At 46.6% G+C, this 21,565-nt stretch overlaps 1 protein-coding gene across 3 annotated transcripts in view; it reads right to left on the reverse strand.

Annotated features, from left to right (window-relative positions):
• The window catches only part of APLF (aprataxin and PNKP like factor), a 254,569-nt gene that overhangs the window by 69,928 nt on the left and 163,076 nt on the right, over positions 1 to 21,565 (reverse strand). For all 3 annotated transcript variants that reach the window (XM_040430044.1, XM_040430043.1, XM_040430045.1), the window contains one exon: positions 21,233 to 21,540. In XM_040430044.1, coding sequence (XP_040285978.1) covers positions 21,233 to 21,540 — 308 coding nt within the window. The remainder of the gene's footprint in view (positions 1 to 21,232; positions 21,541 to 21,565) is intronic.

Genomic DNA, 21,565 nt, shown 5'->3' on the forward strand with positions numbered 1-21,565 from the left:
GAACATGAAGTGCGGCTTGAACGTTAATCAATAACCAAGAACACGTAGGTCATTTAAAGCGTTCACGCAGGTTCTTGTAGATTATTTCTTTGAAGTGTAACTTCCACTTCAGGATAGCAGTCAGAACTCTCCACTAGATGTGGCGTTTTTCAGACGTCTGTGAGGAGATTGCTGCATAGAATAGCAGCGGTCTTCTCCACTAACAAGCAGGAGATGGTCCTCCCGACAATCGCCTGGATGGTTGCTTAATAGAATACTTGCCCAAGTCCTCTGTAGATAAATCAATGACTTTATTGCATTTAGGCTACTTTCACATTAGTGTTAGCAGAGTCCGGCAGGCTGTTCCCCTGCCGGATCCGTACTAATGCTCGCACATCTGTGCCGCTGGAAGTCCGCTCCGGCCCCATTAACTATAATGGAGACAAGCGGGAGATGCGGCTGCAGCGCTGCAGTTTTTGTCCAGCCGCCTCTCGGCATGTTATAGTGAATGGGGCTGGAGCGGACTTCAGGCGGCACACATGGGCTAGTGTTAGTATGGATTCGGCAGGCTGATCCCCTGCAGGAACAGCCTGACGGACCCTGCTAACACTAATATGAAAGTAGCCTAAATGCAATAAAGTCATTGATTTATCTACACAGGACTTGGGCAAGTATTATATTAAGAACCTGTCACCTGGATTTTGGGTATAGAGCTGAGGACATGGGTTGCTAGATGGCCGCTAGCACATCCACAATACCCAGTCCCCATAGCTCTGTGTGCTTTTATTGTGTAAAAAAAACTGATTTGATATATATGCAAATTAACCTGAGAGGAGTCAGAGCTTGAAAATATGACTCTTCTCTGGTCACACAAGTAAGATATGACTCTTTTATGTTAATTTGCATAAAAGGCGGGAAGTACAAAAATGCATAATACTGATTGAATTCATCTGCAAATGAAATTAAAAGTGTCATTTATATGTTTAGGATAACACAATGAACATTTAGAAACGCTCAGTGAGGGTAGCATAGTAGAGGCGACAGGTTCCCTTTAAGCATCCATCCAGGCGATTGTCGGGAGGAGACGTTCCTTCCCGGCAATCGCCTGCTTGTTAGTGGAGGAGACTGAAGCTATTACATGCAGCAATCTCCTCACAGTATAGGGAGGGGTGATCCCTAATGCCATCGCTCTTCCCCACACTGACTAGTTGTTTGCTGGCAGCAGATCGTGATTAGACTGCACAATCTTCGGCCGGGAAACATTGATTTTTAAGCGTGACTAAAAATCTGGATTGCCCAATGAACGAGTGTTTGCTCGTTCATTGGGTAATCGGTGGCAGTATTACACTGACAGATCATGGCTAACGAGCATTCCTACAAACGCTTGTTACCAATGATCTGGCCAACAATCGGCCAGTGTAATACTGCCTTTACTCATACACCAGTAGTATTCGTGATTGCTGTAAACATATACAACAATGCAGATGTGAACACATGCCTAACTCCGAATCTACGGGTTTAGATTAACCATATGTCGTCCCATCAACACACTTCTATTACCGCATATGGACATCGGAGAACGGAATCCTCTCCCAGACCATGAAGCAGCCCCGGCTCACTGCCAGAGGTTTCAGCTGCACAACCTGGGGAAAAAAAGTCGATCGCCAGCAGGTCTGCATTTAAAAATAAAGAGGTCTCCCATCGGAGTTGAAACAAATGCTGTTCTTTAATCCCTTAAGGACCAAGCCCACTTAATTATGCACAAAATGTGGCTGCAGAACGGTCATGCCAGTTTTTACTGTAGCACATCCTCTGCATTTGATGTGATTTGTAAATGTCCAGGACAACCATTCAACCTGTGGGACTGAAGGCAAATCAAAGACATAATATACCCCCACAGATTGCAGGTGATCTCTGGGGGTACTGGCAGGGGAAGCTTTGTGATCAGCCTTTTGTGAAAAGACTGATCTAACAAGTAAGGATTGTCAAAAACGGAGAACCCCTTTAGGCTCTATTCACATGTCCATAACGTGTTTTGCGGATCCACGGACACGGCAATGTGCGTTCCGCATTTTGCGGACCGCACATCGCCGGCACTAACAGAATATGCCTATTTTTGTCCGCAATTGCGGTCAAGAATAGGACATGTTCTAATTTTTTTCGGGAACGGAAATGCGGACCCGGAAGTGCAAAACGCGGAACGAAATTGCGGACGTGTGAATGGGGGATTTAAAGTGGTTTTCTGGGTTTGATTAAGCTCCCAGCTGCTCTGGCTCCTGCTCATCCATCTTCTGCTTCCAAACTTGTTTCTTTGTGGCCAGGTATGAACATGGTCATCTGTACCACTGCAACCAATGACTGGCTTCAGCTGTGACGTGTCCCAAGCAGCATGTGACAACAGAGACATGCTGCTTTGGGACACGTCACCACTAAGACCAGTCACTGGCTGCAAGATACCATATCCATAAGTGTCCATTACTAAACAAGCTGGAGACTGGATAATGGCCAATCGGGAGCCAAGGTGCAGGATGGAAGCGACAGGAAGCAGGTAAGTATGAATCTTACAATGGGACCCACTAGGTTAGATAACTGGGTATATATAAGGTATATATTAAAGGGGTTCTTCGGGAATGAAGAAAATTAAAATACGTAAATATTACTTTATAATAAATATATTCCCAAATACCTCTCATTAGTTATAATGGCTCGTTTTGTCTAGGAAGCAAAAAAAAACAAAAAAAAAAAACCTGTACTAATCACTCAGGAGGACAAGTTACTTCAGAACACTGAGGTAAAGAGCTGCCTCATCCTCCTCTCTGCTTATCAGGGATGATGATCCTGAATACAGCTGATAAGATCTTCAGCTGAATCTCTGTAGGAATGGACAGGTTTTGTCTATACTAATAGGATGGCGGCCATTTTATTTCTCCTAATGATTGTTTCCCAGAAAAAATGAGCCATTATAACTAATGAAAGGTATTTGGGAATATACTTATAATAAAGTAGTTTTTAATTTCTTAATTCCCGGCGAACCCCTTTAAGGAATTGCATAGACATTTACAAGTTGAAGTGATTCAACAATAAGCTTCCAAAACTATTAGGAATATAAACTGCCTGCCATTACCCTGTGACTCGATCAGCCATTTATAGCAGTCCGTATTCTGAATATGGAGCAGCAGATCCAGTATGACAAGAAGGCTATGGGGCCATGGGTTCCCTGCATGTCCCTGCCATATTCTCAGGTCATTCCTGTTTGGCCTGCAATCCAACTGTTTTCTTCCGTGAAAAGAGAGCACAACACAGTTGGCTGAACAAAAAGGGGTATTCTGGTTTAGCAATTTTCTGTATTAACTGACAGGAAACAACACATACTAGCACTTACTAATAGTGATTGTTTATCTGCAAGGCCCCGTTTTCCTGCATCGCATTTTCCACATCCTGATGACATCATGTCGACATCTGAGACGCGGCAAGGCTTGTAAGGCACTACCTTGCAGACACATCATCAATGACCTTGCCTCTCAGGACGGTATTCTGCCCATTGTCCTGGACCCTGCCCTGTAGATGTGATGTCAGCAATGATGTTGTGTATTAGGGTAGGATTTTTCCAGCAGGGGCTTCAAGCAGGCTTGGTCTGTGAAGTTCGAGCTGGGAGGGGAAGGAGTGGCAGAGACCTGATGGTACGGACACCCCCGAAAGTCTTGCGCCAGGATGTAAGTACTGGTTGCGGATTACGCTGGAGGAGTCAAAATGCACTCAGAACCTCATCATAGGGGTGGGCGATATGGCCTAAAATCTATATTGCGATATAATTTTAAGCATGTGCGATATGCGATATATATTGCGATATATTGTTTTCTATATTTGGGGGGGCGTGTTTAAACTTTTTTTTACTTTTTATTTAATAACTATTAGTCTCCTTAAGGGCTAGAACGTAGAACCCTTGTCATATTCACCCTAACAGAGCTCTATTAGGGTGAATAGGACTTTACACTCTCCCTGCTGCCCTATGCTTTGTGCACACAGCAGCAGGGAGCTGATCCCCCTCCCCTAAATGGTGCCATCCCCAGATCCCCCCCCCTCCCCTAAACGGTGCCATCCACAGATCCCCCCCTCCCCTAAACGGTGCCATCCCCAGATCCCCCCCCCTCCCCTAAACGGTGCCATCCCCAGATCCCCCCCTCCCCTAAACGGTGCCATCCCGAGATCCCCCCCCTCCCCTAAACGGTGCCATCCCGAGATCCCCCCCCTCCCCTAAACGGTGCCATCCACAGATCCCCACCCTCCCCTAAACGGTGCCATCCACAGATCCCCACCCTCCCCTAAACGGTGCCATCCACAGATCCACCCCCCCTCCCCTAAACGGTGCCATCCACAGATCCACCCCCCCTCCCCTAAACGGTGCCATCCACAGATCCACCCCCCCTCCCCTAAACGGTGCCATCCACAGATCCACCCCCCCTCCCCTAAACGGTGCCATCCACAGATCCCCCCCCTCCCCTAAACGGTGCCATCCACAGATCCCCCCCCCCTCCCCTAAACGGTGCCATCCACAGATTCCCCCCCCCCTCCCCTAAACGGTGCCATCCACAGATCCCCCCCCCCTCCCCTAAACTGTGCCATCCACAGATCCCACAAATCAAATTGGCTTCTCAGGAGATATATATGTTAAAGGCATCTCATTCAGTAGTACTGCCTATATATGCCTTTAAAGGGTTTCTATCACTTTGTTTCACCTATTTAGCTTTCAGACACTAGCGATCCGCTAGTGTCTGCTTTATCTAACCATCCTAATATAACAGCTTATTGTCCTGCCGTTTAGCTAAAAAAATAACTTATATAGATATGCAAATGAGCCTCTAGGTGCTATGGGGGCGTCATTAGCACCTAGAGGCTCCGTCTACCTTAACAAACTGCCGCCGCCCAGCGCGTCCCTCCAGCCCGCCCATCTCCAGCTGAAGCGATCCTCTCCGTGCGCGTCTCTGTTCTGCGCATGCGCAGTGAATGTCTGATCGCTTCCCTGCTCAGACATCTCCACTGCGCCTGTTCCTCGGAGCACTATGACGTCATCGGCGCAGGCGCAGTGGAGATGTCTGAGCAGGGAAGCGATCAGACATTCACTGCGCATGCGCCGAATACGAGGAGCATCGCATTCCGGAGGAGATGGGCGGGCTGGAGGGACGCGCTGGGCGGCGGCAGTTTGTTAAGGTAGACGGAGCCTCTAGGTGCTAATGACGCCCCCATAGCACCTAGAGGCTCATTTGCATATCTATATAAGTTATTTTTTTAGCTAAACGGCAGGACAATAAGCTCTTATATTAGGATGGTTAGATAAAGCAGACACTAGCGGATCGCTAGTGTCTGAAAGCTAAATAGGTGAAACGAAGTGATAGAAACCCTTTAACATATATATCTCCTGAGAAGCCAATTTGATTCTAAAGGGTTAATTTAATTCATCCTGTAATCTAAACTCTGTGTCATCTGTCCCTTCTCTTATCTCTCTGCTCCTTATCACTGCTGCAACAAGAGCCTACAGCCTCAGTGTAACCTGTTCTACAGTCTGACTCCCGGCTCATCTAACTCAATGAATCGAATGAGTCACTGACTGAGTCGGATCTTTAGATTCTTGTGACTCATTCGATTCCTTTAGACTCCCTGTACAGACGGCTCAGAGGACTCGAGTCAGAGCTGCAGTGTGCTGTGCTGGCCTCGCCCCCTCAGCTCTGGTCGGTGATTGGTTGGTGGGCGGGGAGGGGTGGGGCTGGCAGAAGCAGCTCTTCCACTCTAAGATCATATTACTGACTCCTCCCCAGTCCCTCCCTCAGGCTCCTGCTGCCAGCGTGAGGTGAGCGTCTCTGTCTGCAGTGTCTGTGTGCTGCGACTGAGCCGATTCAAACGGATCGGATCATTCAAGTGATCGACTCCTCCGGTTCACTGAACTGAATCGATTCAAATGAACGATTCGTTCATGAACCGGACATCACTAGTTACCGGAGCTAAGACCTAGTAAGGTATACAGTAAAGAGATCACCAATTAATAAAGTTAAAGTTACTGATTAGTTTTTAAATGTTCTACTGTCAGCGGCATGGCCCTGTATGTTCTAACCCCCAGGCAAGCGTCCCTGTCACCATGGGAACGCCTGGGGGTTAGAATATACCATCGGATTTGAGTTTTCACACGCTCACTGAGATCGTGAAAACTCAATGATTTACTGTCAGTCCCTCCCCTCCTCCTCTTGTCATTGGTGGTCAGCGGCAGCCGCGCACAGTGGGGAGGGAGGGACTCTCTCCTTCTCCACTGTGCAGGCTCAGGATCATATCGCGGTCCGGCGATATAGGCGATATGCTCAAAATCCATATCGTGGCACAAATTTATATCGCATATCGCCTATATCGTCTATATCGCCCACCCCTACCTCATCATCTAAATTATTTAATGCAGTAAGGTTGAATGCTGACCTTTTGAAGAAGGGTGGTGTTTAGCAAACCCCTCCTCCTGGGAAGACCAGCAAAAGGAAGCATACTTACCTGCTCCCCACCGCTGGGTCCTCACTTGGATCATCCACATTGACACCGCTGCAGCCAATCACTGGCCGCAGTGGCGACCGGCCTCCCTTACGTCACGTGACCAGCTGACATAACGCAAGGGGAGCAGGTCACCACTGCAGCCGGCAATTGGTTGGGGGCGGTGTCAAAGTTAATGTTCACAGCGGAGGACCCGAGAGAGGCAGCCGAGGTCAGGGAGTGAAGGAGCCAAGACTCCTGGCAAGTAGCAGGATATAAGTATGCTTCACTTTGCAGGACGATTGCCAAAACCCCCGCAAACGGTGGCCAACCCCTTTAAGATTCCTTTGTTGCGATCATACCATAGTTTTTACCTGGCGTACAAATGACAGCATTAACATCCAATGGACATGCATTGATCTAATATAAAAGTCATTGTTTTTACTTGGAGAGGATAATGCTGACCTCCAGCATATTTATATGGCTGTCCTTGCTCTAAAACATCAATAGAATAAAATAATTACTTTGCAGGCACTAAAACGAAGACAATGACAAGGATTTAATGGCAATCTATTCTTCCTCACATATATCTGAATGTCCTGTAAGACAAGCCAAAAAAATAAAATATTGCAATACTATACTGTAAGAAAAATGAAGAGCTATCATTACCCAGATGGAATTCAGGAGTTATATGAAAGACCTTCTCATATGGCAGAAAATATTCATAACTAATTAGAATGCTGTATAACAGTTCTATTAAAGGGGATGTCGGGGTTCAGAGCTGAACCTGGATATAACCTCTTCCTTACTCATTTACTATGTATGAGTGGAGTATCAGAGTACAGTATTTCCTTGCTCCGATGCTCCCCCTTGCCTTGTGCTGCATTGCCCAGGACAAGGTCTGATTGTTTACTGCCGATGACGTACCAGGCTTCTCCTCACTATGCTAGGTGGAGACTTCCCTCTAGCAGTGAACCCGGTGACGTCACAGGCACAGATGGGCAGTCTGTAGCACTGCCCTGGGCTGTTTTATAGGTGGTTAGCAAGAGCTGACTGCAATGCACTGCTGGGAGATGCAGGTGCTTGATTTTCACAAGTGAGGAGTTGCTGTCCTCCCACATAAAGTGAAGGCTCCAGAGCTGCAGAGGAGGCTATGGACACCTTTGTGCACTAAAAATAACCCCATATCTTACCGTAATGCAGCACATAATAAAATTGCACTTGTTTGTTTACTAGTATTAGCTTTGCTTCACATGCACTCAGAAATGCTCTTCTATGAGTTTTGCTCACTGTTATCATCTCTCCTTAGACTCTGTGGGCATTCCTGTTGATTTCACATGCACCAGCACAAGCTCTGCTGCCCCGCCCCCAAATCCTGTTACATAGTACAAGCTCTGCTGCCCCACCCCCACATCCTGTTACATAGCACAAGCTCTGCTGCCCCGGCCCCACACCCTGTTACATAGCACAAGCTCTGCTGCCCTGCCCCCACATCCTGTTACATAGCACAAGCTCTGCTGCCCCGCCCCCACATCCTGATACATAGGACAAGCTCTGCTGCCCCGGCCCCACACCCTGTTACATAGCACAAGCTCTGCTGCCCTGCCCCCACATCCTGTTACATAGCACAAGCTCTGCTGCCCCGCCCCCACATCCTGATACATAGGACAAGCTCTGCTGCCCCGGCCCCACACCCTGTTACATAGCACAAGCTCTGCTGCACCGCCCCCACATCCTGTTACATAGCACAAGCTCTGCTGCACCGCCCCCACATCCTGTTACATAGCACAAGCTCTGCTGCCCCGCCCCCACATCCTGTTACATAGCACAAGCTCTGCTGCCCTGCCCCCACATCCTGTTACACAGCACAGCTAGCAGCCACATATACAGACAGCTTGTAAACAGCAAATCTATTTCTCACTTTCCATTCTGTAGAAAGTCAATTATTTGTGGACAGCAATAGATATTTCTGATGATAACATTAGTGCAGCGATCTAGAGTCAGAACCATGGCGATATAAGCAGGATATAGATGTCATTACTGACCACTCTCACTACCTGCGCTCTCTTCTGAACACAGTATAGTGTGCAGTCTGCAGAGTGAGCGGTCACTTTTCCCACACAAATTAGTATAGTGTGACAAAACACGTATAAGTACACAGTGGGGGAGATTTATCAAACCTGGTGTAAAGTAGAACTGGCTTAGTTGCCCATATCAACCAATCAGATCTCTCCTTTCATTTTCCAATGGAGCTGTGAAAAATTAAAGGTGGAATCTGATTGGTTGCTATTGGCAACTAAGCCAGCTCTACTTTACACAAGTTTGAAAAGTGACTATATACACAGTGGATATAAAAAGTCTACACACCCCTGTTAAAATGTCAGGTTTCTGTGATGTAAAAAAATTAGACAAAGATAAATCATTTCAGAACTTTTTCCACCTTTAATGTGACCTATAAACTGTACCACTCAGTTGAAAAACAAACTGAAATCTTTTAGTTAGAGGGAAGAAAAAATATAAAAATAAAATATGGTTGCATAAGTGTGCACACCCTTAAACTAATACTTTGTTGAAGCACCTTTTGATTTTATTACAGCACTCAGTCTTTTTGGGTATGAGTCTATCAGCATGGCACATTTTGACTTTGCAAGATTTGCCTACTCTTCTTTGGAAAAACACTCCAAATCTGTCAGATTGCGAGGGCATCTCCTGTGCACAGCCCTCTTCAGATCACCCCACAGATTTTCAATCGGATTCAGGTCTGGGCTCTGGCTGGGCCATTCCAAAACTTTAATCTTCTTCTGGTGAAGCCATTCCTTTGTTGATTTGGATGTATGCTTTGGGTTGTTGTCATGCTGAAAGATGAAGTTCCTCTTCATGTTCAGCTTTCTAGCAGAAGCCTGAAGGTCTTGTGCCAATATTGACTGGTATTTGGAACTGTTCCTAATTCCCTCTAGCTCAACTAAGGCCCCAGTTCCAGCTGAAGAAAAACAGCCCCAAAGCATGATGCTGCCACCACCATGCTTCATTGTGGGTATGGTGTTCTTTTTGGGATGTGCAGTGTTGATTTTGCGCCAAACATATCTTTTGGAATTATGGACAAAAAGTTCAACCTTGGTTTCATCAGACCATAACACATTTTCCCACATGCTTTAGAGAGACTTCAGATGTGTTTTTGCAAAATATAGCCTGGCTTGGATGTTTTTCTTCGTAAGAAAAGGCTTTTGTCTTGCCACTCTACCCCATAGCCCAGACATATGAAGAATACGGGAGAGTGTTGTCACATGTACCACACAGCCAGTACTTGCCAGATATTCCTGCAGCTCCTTTAATGTTGCTGTAGGCCTCTTGGTAGCCTCCCAGACAAGTTTTCTTCTCGTCTTTTCATCAATTTTGGAGGGCCATCCAGTTCTTGGTAATGTCACTGTTGTGCCATATTTTCTCCACTTGATGATGACTGTCTTTACTGTGTTCCATGGTATATCTAATGCCTTGAAAATTATTTTGTACCCTTCTCCTGACTGATACATTTTAACAATGAGATCCCTCTGATGCTTCGGAAGCTCTCTGTGGACCATGGCTTTTGCTGTGGGATGCGACTAAGAAAATTTCAGGAAAGACCAACTAGAGCAGCTGAACTTTATTTGGGGTTAATCAGAGGCACTTTAAATGATGGCAGGTGTATGCCGACTCCTACTTAACATGATTTTGATTGTGATTGCTACATCCCCAATTATAAGAGGGTGTGCACACTTATGCAACCACATTATTTTAGTTTTTTGTTTTTTTCTTCCCTCCACCTAAAAGATTTCAGTTTGTTTTTCAATTGAGTGGTACAGTTTATAGGTCACATTAAAGTTGGAAAAGTTTTGAAATGATTTATCTTGGTCTCAATTACAGCACAGAAACCTGACATTTTAACAGGGGTGTGTAGACTTTTTATATCGACTGTGTATATATATATATATATATATATATATATATATATATATATATATATATATATATAGATATAGTGGGGATTCGCTCTGGTAGATAGGTTAAGCAGGCGCAGTACAGAGGCACAATACAAGTTCGTAATTCAAACTTCAGTGCTTATTCACACTTGTGGGAGAGGCTAAAGGCAAATGACGAGGAGAAGCACCTACCCCTGCCCTAAGCTGGCTGAGTTGTGCCCGGAGCCAGGAGCGAGGGTAAGCCTAGCAGTGGGCAAAAAGAAGCGAGGAGACCGGAGCAGTGACAAATCATTTAATTCCCCTCAGAGCACAAGATTACAAAAAGCCTGGGATATCTCGACATTTGGGTTTAGAATGCACCTCGTAAAACAAGAGGATCGCCAACGACCCATTTTTTTAATCACGTGGGCCGGGACTCCATTTTTAGAAGCTGCAGAAGCAGCCCCAATACGGAATGAGTGCCCAGTGATGGCAAGTAGGTTATAACCGAGACCTGATGCCAGTGTCCTGATATGAGATATGAACTGAACAGATGACAGAAAACTCCCATGGAAAGGCAACAGCGGGCCATCAGGGGAAGCGTCTCGCAGCAGCGCTAGCAATTGTTGGAGGACCATGACCGGACACCAAACATTGGAGGTTCTGAAAAACTTGACCTCGGTGGGAGGCCCGTGCTGGCTGGTCTTGGTGGAAGGTAACCGGAGGACAAAATGGTCCTGGGTCCAGGACAATTGCTGCTTCTGCAAACCCTGATGCTTGGAGGTGGTGCTAGTGAACTCGCCTGGCCTAAGGAAACCATAAAATCCGAGGTACATAGCTGCCCTAATGACCAAGCTGGGAGAGTGCCCAAAAGGATGACCATCCAACGCAGAAGAAAGCCTCCTAAAGATCTCACCGGAGACAGGATGTCTTCGGACAGGAGAGGCATCCCCACTCTTCTGGATTCCCCTGTGCAGCCTTGACTGCTTATACCGAAAAAATGGAATCTCCGCCCGGACTGTGAAGCGTGGAGCAGTGCTAGATTCCAGCTAAGTACAGCTTAATAGTATTATAAGACAGCCTGAGGTGGAGATGACAATGGGCAATGAACGCCAAAATGTAGGAGATGTCGTCCAAGGAACCTTGCGGATGAGACCTGGAGAATTCCTTATAAACTTTGAGGCCGGCTTGGTAATTCCTGGCGGTGTTGGAGGAGAGGGAATGTTGTACCAGGTCCCTGGCGTATGAAAGGAGGGACTCTAGTCCATCACCAGGGAATTGAAGGCTGGGGGAGGGGACCCCGTGGGATCTGCTTCTGGCATCACCTGGAAAAAAAGGGGGTAATTAAAGCGAGACAAAGCATCCGCGGCTACATTCTTGACTCCTGGGATGTGACTACAAACATGAAAGTTATGGGAAAGGGAGAGCCAAACTAGTCTGCGGAGGAGGGACATGATCTTGAGTGATTTCGCTCTGCCTTTCAAGATAATGTTGACCAAAGCTTAATTATCGGTGACAAACATCACAGGCGCATTGGCCCACTGATATCCCCAAACTTGGACAGCCGCCACAATAGGGTAAAGTTCTAGGAGGGAAGAGGAGCTCAGACCTTCGGGGTCCGACCGGACTTCTACGGGCCACTGACCAGCCATTCAATGCAACCCAAAAATAGCTGCGAACCCGCGGGATGCAGCTGCATCAGAAAAAACGGTGGGTTATGACGGCCCCCAAGAAGGCACAAAAACGGAAATACAGTTCCATGAGGATTGGAACAGTGACCACATGGCCAAGTCCGCCATGGCATGGCTGTCCAGATGGACGATGCTGTCCTGGTCAGGAGCCGAAGGCAGCAACTGGAGCAGCCTAGAGGTGAACGCCCTGCCCTGTGGCATGATCCTGGAGGCGAAATTGAACCGCCCCAACAAGGATTGAAGCTCAACCCTGGAAAGGTGGCCCGAGGACACAGCGTGGGAAATCACTGCCCGGCAACTAGCAAGTTTCTCCTCCGGAAGGCTGGCCTCAATCCGGATGGAATCCAAGCTGATGCCTAGAAAAGTCACCCTATTGGCAGGGACCCTCGGTCTTGGCGTGGGCTACCGGGACCTGCAGGCTTGGAGCAGAGTAGTCAGATTCCCCGACCCGCCACGCGGACCCTCGATGATCAGGAAATCATCGAGGTAGTGGATGACCGTAGGCAAACCGCCATGGTGAAGGAGGATCCAATGCAAAGCCTTGGCAAATTGCTCGAACAACAATGGACTACTCTTAGAACCAAATGTGAGTCTATTCGCAAAATAGTAGCGACCAGCCCACTTAAGACCGTAGTATCCCCATAAATGCGGTTGAATAGGAAGGAGCTTGAAGACGTGTGCAATATCCGCCTTCGCCAACCAGGAACCCCTGCCTGAGATCACAATGGACTTAATCGCCTCATCAATAGAGGAATATTGCATCGAGAATTCCTCTGATGGGATGAGTGAATTGAGGCTGGGTGTGGCAGAAGCATGGGGAGCGGACAGATCATAAATTAAACGTTTTTTATTGGATGATTTTTTAGATACCAGGCCGATAGGGTTAATACGCCATGAAGAAAAAGGAATAACTTCAAGCGGGCCAATGAGGAAACCCTTATCAACCTCTGACTGGAGCAACTCTTCAACTGCCGCCGGGTCCCCAGAGGCAGACCGCAAGTTACCACCCTCCCAAGACGTCTGAGGAAGGGCAATAAGACCTGTGTGGAATTGCACGAACCCTCTGTCATGATAATCCCGCAGAAGGACACCTAGCAGATCAAGATTAATGTCGGCTAGTCAGGACTGCTTGGCAGACCTCTTGGGACAGGCGGAACGAGGGTGAGCCCTGAAACACAATGAGCAGATGTGGAGAGCCCTGCAGCCCTACAGACCTGACTTCTACCCAGGTACACTATGGGGCGACCAAGCTTGTCAACCCCGGGGGCGCCCAGTTGGGAACCCGAGGGGCCGGGCAGGGACCTATCCTGAATGGGGTTGACAAAGTTAGGACACCAGTCTGAGGAGTGAAATATGGACTGGCACACCGTACATGAAGGAGCCCTGAGACCCGCAAAGTGGCGGAAGAAAAGCTCCATATCGTTGTTGGCCCAGTTGGTGACAAACTGGAACTGAACCAGGGCAGCCGCAGCCTTAGCCGAGAAGGAGCGGTAGTAGTCGTAAAACGACGAGCCACCATACTTATCCCCAGATCGGTGACAAGGTAGAGATAAGAGTCTAACTCCTCTCTCCTTTCAGGCTGAGCTGAACAAATGATGTCCCTAAACAGACTGAATGCCAGCACAAATTCAGGGATGGAGAGTTTCCTATTAAGCCTCGCGTCCTTGGCCTTCAGCACGAGAGAGACATCGCCACAGTTAATGACCCTGTTTTCAGGAACTGAGGATAGATGCCAAGTTCACATCCTTCCCAACCAAAATATCTTTTTTGATGCCATCCGGAATGAAATGGGAAGGAGCCACTTTGGGTGTGAGGCTGGTAATACCTGGCGAAGACACCTGAGAAGCAAAGGGCACTGTCGGAGGGTCTGACGCTTGGGGGGGGGCGTCCGCAACCGAGCAGACCAGGGAGTCAATAGTGGATTCTAACTGAGACAGCGACTGCTGAATGGACGTAATCCCCGACTGGACACCAGACGGACTCGGGCTGGTCATCAGCAGCTTATACAGAAGCCGGGTGAGGGATCCTCCTTCTGTTAAGTTCTGCGACCAGCTTGGGAATCGTCCAACTTCTCAGGGACATGGTGCCGGACTGTCCTGAAACAGAAGTTTCAGGGACTGACATGGTGTCATCCATGTCCGAGGCTCGCGACATGCTCAACCTGCAGAGAAAAAAACACTTCTGGATGACTATGCATGACCGGAAGGTAGAACGACCAGCGCCAAGAGAAAAGAGGCTTGTGAAAGTCCAAGTAATGTCCCTGAAGTTGCTGGAGAAGACCTGTGAAGATGTTTTTATTTAACCCGACCTAAGCAATGTGTCGGATAAATGGAACCGGCTAGAACCTGGAAGAAAAAGTAGGACATGCAGACTAACCAGACCCCTAACCAATACCCGGCCGGTAGGAAGAAAACGGAGCGAAGCCCGAGCGTGCCGGGAAGTGAGTGAGTGCAGAGAGCACGAACGAGCGTGAGGCGGAGGAAGAGGAACCGGCCCGTAGATGAGCAAAACCTTGAAACAGGCACCAGAGTGACCGGAACCTAAACAGAACCACCGGAGGTTGTGACGCGAAAAGATCGATCACCAATGACCCGTGGAGCCAAGGCGACCAAAGGTGGAGACCGAAAGGTGAACCGAACTAAAGTGACAAGTGAACGCGGCCTGTGAAAAGCAACCTGAGCGTGCCTAGCCCGGAGGGCATATGCGAACCCAACGGAATCCGAGAGGGCATAGTGTGGAAAGCGAGAACCGAGCAGCAGGAGTGAAGACGGACGGAGCCTGAGAGAATCAGGAGAGGAGACACGATGAGGAACACAGAAATACTGCACCACGTAGCCCGGCGATGGACAGACCTGGCAGTGCCAGGAAGAGGTGAACCAGAAGGGAACGGGCTTGGGCGAACCAAGCGTGGAAGTGTGGACAGGGCCTGTGCGGATCAGGAGGAAGATTGCCCTGGATGGAGAGCCAAAGCCTGGACGAACCCGGCCGACAGCGACAGACCCTGGGAAACCGGGACAGTAGACATGCAGGGAGACCAGACCTGAATGTACCAGGCAAACAAGGAAGAACAGAGCCTGGGCGTACCAGGATGAGACTGACAGCGTGATAGACAGAGCCTGAGTGGACCAGGGGAAGGAAACACAATAAAAGGAAACTGAACGTACCCGTTCACAGGAGGACAGAACTGATCGAGTCGGAAGGACGAACAACTGAAGAGAGGACGGCCTGGGCGTTCCAGGTACACAGAAGTAGATACGAGCCTGGGCGATCCAGGAGACAGAGGTAGATACGAGCCTGGGCGATCCAGGAACAGAGGAAACTACGAGCCTGGCGATCCAGGGGGAAGCAGGGAAAAAAATAAAAATAAGAACACAAATGAATTAACATGCACCTACAGTCAAACTGACAAAGTCGGCCCTGATACATCTGCATAACAGTATTGGTGACGGCAGGGATTGTGCAAGTGGCCAGTGTGCTGTGACTGTGCCTAGTGCTGTCTATGGCTTAATCCTGTGTATTTCCTCCCAGGTGAGTAGCAGCCAAGCATGCGCTCCATTGTGTTGATCCTGCACACTATGACAGGCTCCTATCAAATACAACATGGAATGTAGAGGTACTGGTTTATGCTGCATACCCATATCTCGAACAGTGTCAGTGTATGTGTGCGATATCCGATTTGCAATAAGCAGCCGTATAAGGCATAGAGAAAAACAAGGAGGAGCAAGCACAGGTTAGATTGGGCAGGTATGACATGTAATAACCAGGACACCACCTGTAAAATTTAAAGCACACATGTCCGATATAGATTCTCAACATGCATTCCACGCTGGAACGCACGCCGTCCCCGTGACCGGAAGCAGCACTAAAACAATGGGGAAAAAGTGGGCGCCGATCGGAGCCCTTAGATGATTCGGACTGCAGCTCCTTATCCAGCGGATGTGAACAGGAAGCGCCCAGAGGAGACGGGAACCGGCACTTAAGAGGGGTCAGACGCCCCTCCCACAAATTGAGGCTGACATTTCAGCCTTCCAACATGGTGCCAAAAACAAAACTTTATTTTTGCAGTGTTGGTGTTACTTCACACCCTATAACAAGATAATATAACAAAAAGTCACCTTGGTGGCAGTTCTGTCGCTTTAGGCGGCCTGTTCCCCTGACACATGGGTCTCAGCTCCAGCACAGGCCTCAGATTCCAGCACACAGACATGGCTTCTGAGCCCAGCTGCCTATTTAAAGACAGTCAGGTGCTGCCAAAACCCGGACCGGCACTTAAAATCCGGTCCGGTATTTGACCTCACCTGTATGTAAATCAGCCCAGCAGCACATGCTGGGAGGAAAATACCTGTTTTCCCTGAGCAAACCTCTCACTGTGCACTGTGTCACTATATATATATATATATATATATATATATATATATATATATATATATATATATAAATATATATATATATATATATATTGTGTTGAGTGAACTTGTGTTTCAAGTTCAAGTCCGGCGTACATGGCTTTAGGTTATCTAAGAATTCCATTATGGATTCTGCTACCACGGACCATAAGTTATGGTCCGTGGTAGCAGAATCCATAACGGAATTTTTAGATAACCCAAACCTTGTACGCCGAACTTGAAACCATATTTTCACTCATCCCTAGTTGCAACTACAGGAGTAAATAAAGTGTTTTTCTTTTCACTCATTTTTTGAGAGTGCTGACATTATTTTTTTATTCTTATATTGTCCTGGATGTGATGCCGGATCCATTGGCCTGCACCTCCATATTTATATTTGGCCTGATGTGATGCCATTGTCAAATACAGTTAGGTCCATATATATTTGGACATAGACAACATTTTTCTAATTTTTGTTCTGTACATTTCCACAATGGATGTCGAACAAAACAATTCAGATGCAGTTGAAGTTCAGACCTTCAGCTTTAATTCAGTGGGTTGAACAAAATGATTGCATAAAAATGTGAGGAACTGAAGCATTTTTTAAACGAAATCCTTTTATTTCAGGGGCTCAAAAAATATTGGACAAATTAAATAATTGTAAATAAAATGTTAATTTCTAATACTAGGTTGAAAACCCATTGTTGGCAATGACTGCCTGAAGTCTTTAACTCGTGGACATCACCAGACGCTGTGTTTCCTACTTTTTAATGCTCGGCTAGGCCTTTACTGCAGCGGTTTTCAGTTGCTGTTTGTTTGTGGGCCTTTCTGTCTGAAGTTTAGTCTTTAACAAGTGAAATGCTCTATTGGGTTCAGATCAGGTGACTGACTTTGCCATTCAAGAGTACTCCACTTCTTTGGTATAATAAACTCCTGGGTTGCTTTGGCTTTTTGTTTTGGGTCATTGTCCGCCTGTATATGAAACGCTGACCAATTAGTTTGGCTGCATTTGGCTAGAGATCTGAGCACACAGTATGTCTCTGAAACCCCCAGAATTCATCCGGCTGCTTCTGTCCTGTTTTACATAATCAATCAACACTAGGGACCCAGTGCCACTGGCAGCCATGCATGCCCAAGCCATCACACTGCCTCCGCCGTGTTTTACAGATGATGTGGTATGCTTTGGATCATGAGCTGTACCATGCCTTGCCATACTTTTTTCTTTCCATCATTCTGGTAGAGGCTGATCTTGGTTTCATCTGTCCAAAGAATGTTTTTCCAGAAGTGCGCTGTTTTTTTCTTTTTTTTTTTAGCAAAGTCCAATCTAGCCTACTTATTCTTAAGGCTTATGAGTGGCTTGCACCGTGCAGTGAACCCTCTGTATTTACTTTCATGCAGTCTTCTCTTTATGGCAGATTTGGATATTGATACGCCTATATCCTAGAGACTGTTGTTCACTTGGTTGGCTGTTGTGAAGGGGTTTCTCTTCACCATGGAAATTATTCTTCGATCATTCACCACTGTTGTCTTCCATGGGCGTCCAGGTCTTTTTGCATTGTTGAGGTCACCAGTGCTTTCTTTCTCAGGATGTACCAAACTGTAGATTTTGCCTAATAGTGTAGCAATTTCTCGGATGTTTTTTTTCTGTTTTCGCAGATGAAGGATGACTTGTTTAACCTGCATGGAGAACTTCTTTGACCACACGTTTACTTCTCAGCAAAATCTTCAAAATGCAAGCAGCACATCTCAAATCAACTCCAAGGCTTTTATGTGCTTAATTGAGAATGAAACAATGAAGTAATTGCCCACACCTGACCATGAAACAGCCTTTGAGTCAATTTAAAAAGAGGGTGCCACATGTAAAGTATCTGAAACTCATAAAAACTCTTCATCCAATTTTTATGTGGATACCCTCAAATGAAAGCTAAAAGTCTGGACTTTATGTCCATCTCCATTATATAACTATAACTTGAATATGTTTTAGTAAACAGGTAATAAAAACAAAATGTGTGTCAGTGTCCAAATATATATGGACCTAACTGTATATATAACAAAAAAAATGGCTGTTCTGGTACAGTTTTTATTTTGTGTTCACCTGACAGGGAGATCATGTGATATTTTTATAGAGCAGGTCATTACGGATACATTGATACCTAATATGTCTATTTCTTTAATTTTATTTTGGTTTTACAAAAAAAAAAATCATTTTTGAAAAAAAAAAATCATGTTTTTGTGTCTCCATTTTCAAAAAGCCATATTATTTATATTTTTGGAGGATTGCTTTACGTAGGGTCTAATTTTTGTGGTATGAGATGATGGCTTGATTGGTACCATTTTGGGGCACATATGACTTTTTGATTGACTTTATCACACTTTTTGTGATGAAAGGTGATAAAAAATGGCTTTTTTGGCAGTTTTTATTAAATTGTTTTACAGCGTTCACTAGACGGGTTGGATCACATGATATTTTTATAGAGCAGGTTGATACGGACACGGCAACACCTAATATGGGCATTTTTTTTATTTCATTTTACGCAATAAAAGCATTTTTGAAAAAAAATCATGTCCCTGGCATGATCAGCAGTAGCTATGCCTCATCAGATGCCACCCCATTCTTGGCATGACCAGCACATCAGTTGCCACCTCAGTCCCTGGCATGATCAGCAGAAGCTATGCCTCATCCACCACAGTCCCTGGCATGACCAGCAGCAATACCTTTATCAGAGGGGGCATCACACCAGCAATCTTGGCCAAGTGCTCTACCATCAGACCCTGGGATGGCCAGCACTAATGCTCCCCAGTGTACTCCACAGCATGGTGACCAGTGGCCCCTCACCTTGTGCAGCTTCCACATGGCCTCCAGCACTATGACCTCGTGGCTGCTGTGTTTACCCTCCTCCAGGCACTGGTAGCACACCGGCATCTGGACGCAGTAAATGCTGTGTTGTCCAGATCATGGTCGGTGCAGGTGGATATCTTGCAGGGGCTTAGCCTTCGGCTCACCCTGCCAGGGGCAGCAGCTGACGCTTGGCTAGGGGCCCGCTGGGGGTGGGGGCAGCATAGGCAGGGCTCGCAGGAGAACACGTCGCACTGCTCGCACATCAGCCGCGCAGACACATCAGCCATCCAGCAGGAGGGAGTATTGGCACTGCGGGCAGGTCAGGCACTAGTTGAGGACGGGAAGGGGAGACAGTAGTGCCCCGGAGGAGTAATGGTGCGACAAGTGGGGAGCAGGGCATGCTGAGAAGGAACACCCAATAGGCGGTGGGGGGGGAAGGAGTGATGGTGCGGCAGGTGGGGAGCGGGGCATGCTGTGAAGGAACACCCGATGGGGGGTGGAAGGACGTAAATACCTTTGGTTCTCACTATGGCAAAATTCAGCAGCAGCCATACCACACAGATTTTTTATTTTTTTTTGGGGGGGGGGGGGGGCGCGAGTGGAAGGGAGTTCCATCAGTTAACCCTTCAAGCATCTGGTCGTTGCCACGGCAGAGCAGCGGCCGGATGGTTATGTCTGTCATGTCAAGCAGAGTATGAGCTGTATGTTACAGTTGACACTCTGCACCACTGGGCCATCCTGTTGAGGGGGAGAGGGGACCGTTGCTGGGGAGGGAGAGAGACACTGCGCACTCCCCTTTGGAGAAAGGAGGAGTTACAGAAAATCTGTCAGATGACGGATTCTCTGTAAATTCACTGAGAGCAGCCTGCTGTGCAGAGGAAGCACAGCAGGCTGTATAAGGAAAACTAAAAAAGATAAATAAACAGAACCAATTGGAGAAACGATTTTCTCCACAAAAGATTATTATTATTTTTTTACTAAGGTGTCCATATCCTCAGCAAATGACATACATCATGTAGACAAAGTTAATGCTGTACAAGGCACTTACTAATGTATTGTGATTGTCCATATTGCCTGGATTCATTTTTCCATCACATTATACACTGATCTTATTCAGGGATTACGACCACCCTTCAGCCCAGCAGTGGTGGCCGTGCTCGCATATCATAGGAAAACGAGCCGACCTATGCACACTCCTGCTGCGCTAGCCAGCAGAGAGGCCTGCGCTTTTTCTTATAGTGCACAAGCACGACCACCGCTGCTGGATTGTTGTGTGGTTGTAACCATGGAAACAAGCAGTGTATAAGGTGATGGAAAAACCTAATTAGTCTTACCAGCAATTCTGTTTCCTTGAATCCACCATGACGGCCACAATGAGAGATTGACCCTTGACCTCTGTAGGGGCAGGAACGCACAGAGAGAGTTTAAATTCCCCCCACCCCTCCACCCCCTCAGTGTTTAACAAATTACCAAGGTAGGTGAACAGAAAAATAGGATATTGCTTCATACCCAAATAAACACCAAACAAAAAAGGATTCCTCTTTTCCTTTTCTTATATATATATATATATATATATATATATATAGTACAGACCAAAAGTTTGGACACACCTTCTCATTCAAAGAGTTTTCTTTTTTCCATGACTATGAAAATTGTAGATTCACACTGAAGGCATCAAAACTATGAATTAACACATGTGGAATTATATACATAACAAACAAGCGTGAAACAACTGAAAATATGTCATATTCTAGGTTCTTCAAAGTAGCCACCTTTTTCTTTGATTACTGCTTTGCACACTCTTGGCATTCTCTTGATGAGAGGTTGGGAGAGAAAATATCATGACCTTACCAAGTTTAAATGTTCCTATAAGTGACATTTTAAGAAAAACACAATTACCTGTAGCACTGCTCTCCATATATGCAGGGAACTCGTTTTTTGGGGGCTTGTTGGGAGTTCTGCGTTGATGTTGGACTAAGACTGATGTTGTCACTGTTATCTGCTTTAGCGACTGAAGACTTATTGTTTGAAGTAGATGGACTTCCAGGTGAACAACTGTTGCTGGGTGGTGGGGTTGAGAGTTTAGGAGTGTAGTCACAGTGCTCCTCTTTCTTATAGTCTTCCTCATTGTCTACCACAAGACTTTTCTGTAAGTTGACTGGAGTGGCTGCTCTTGGTAAACTACTAGAGGTAGTTGGAAATGAGACCTTTCAAAACACAAAAAATACATAA

Source organism: Bufo bufo, chromosome 4 (genome assembly GCF_905171765.1).
Source record: "Bufo bufo chromosome 4, aBufBuf1.1, whole genome shotgun sequence".
Taxonomy (NCBI): domain Eukaryota; kingdom Metazoa; phylum Chordata; class Amphibia; order Anura; family Bufonidae; genus Bufo; species Bufo bufo.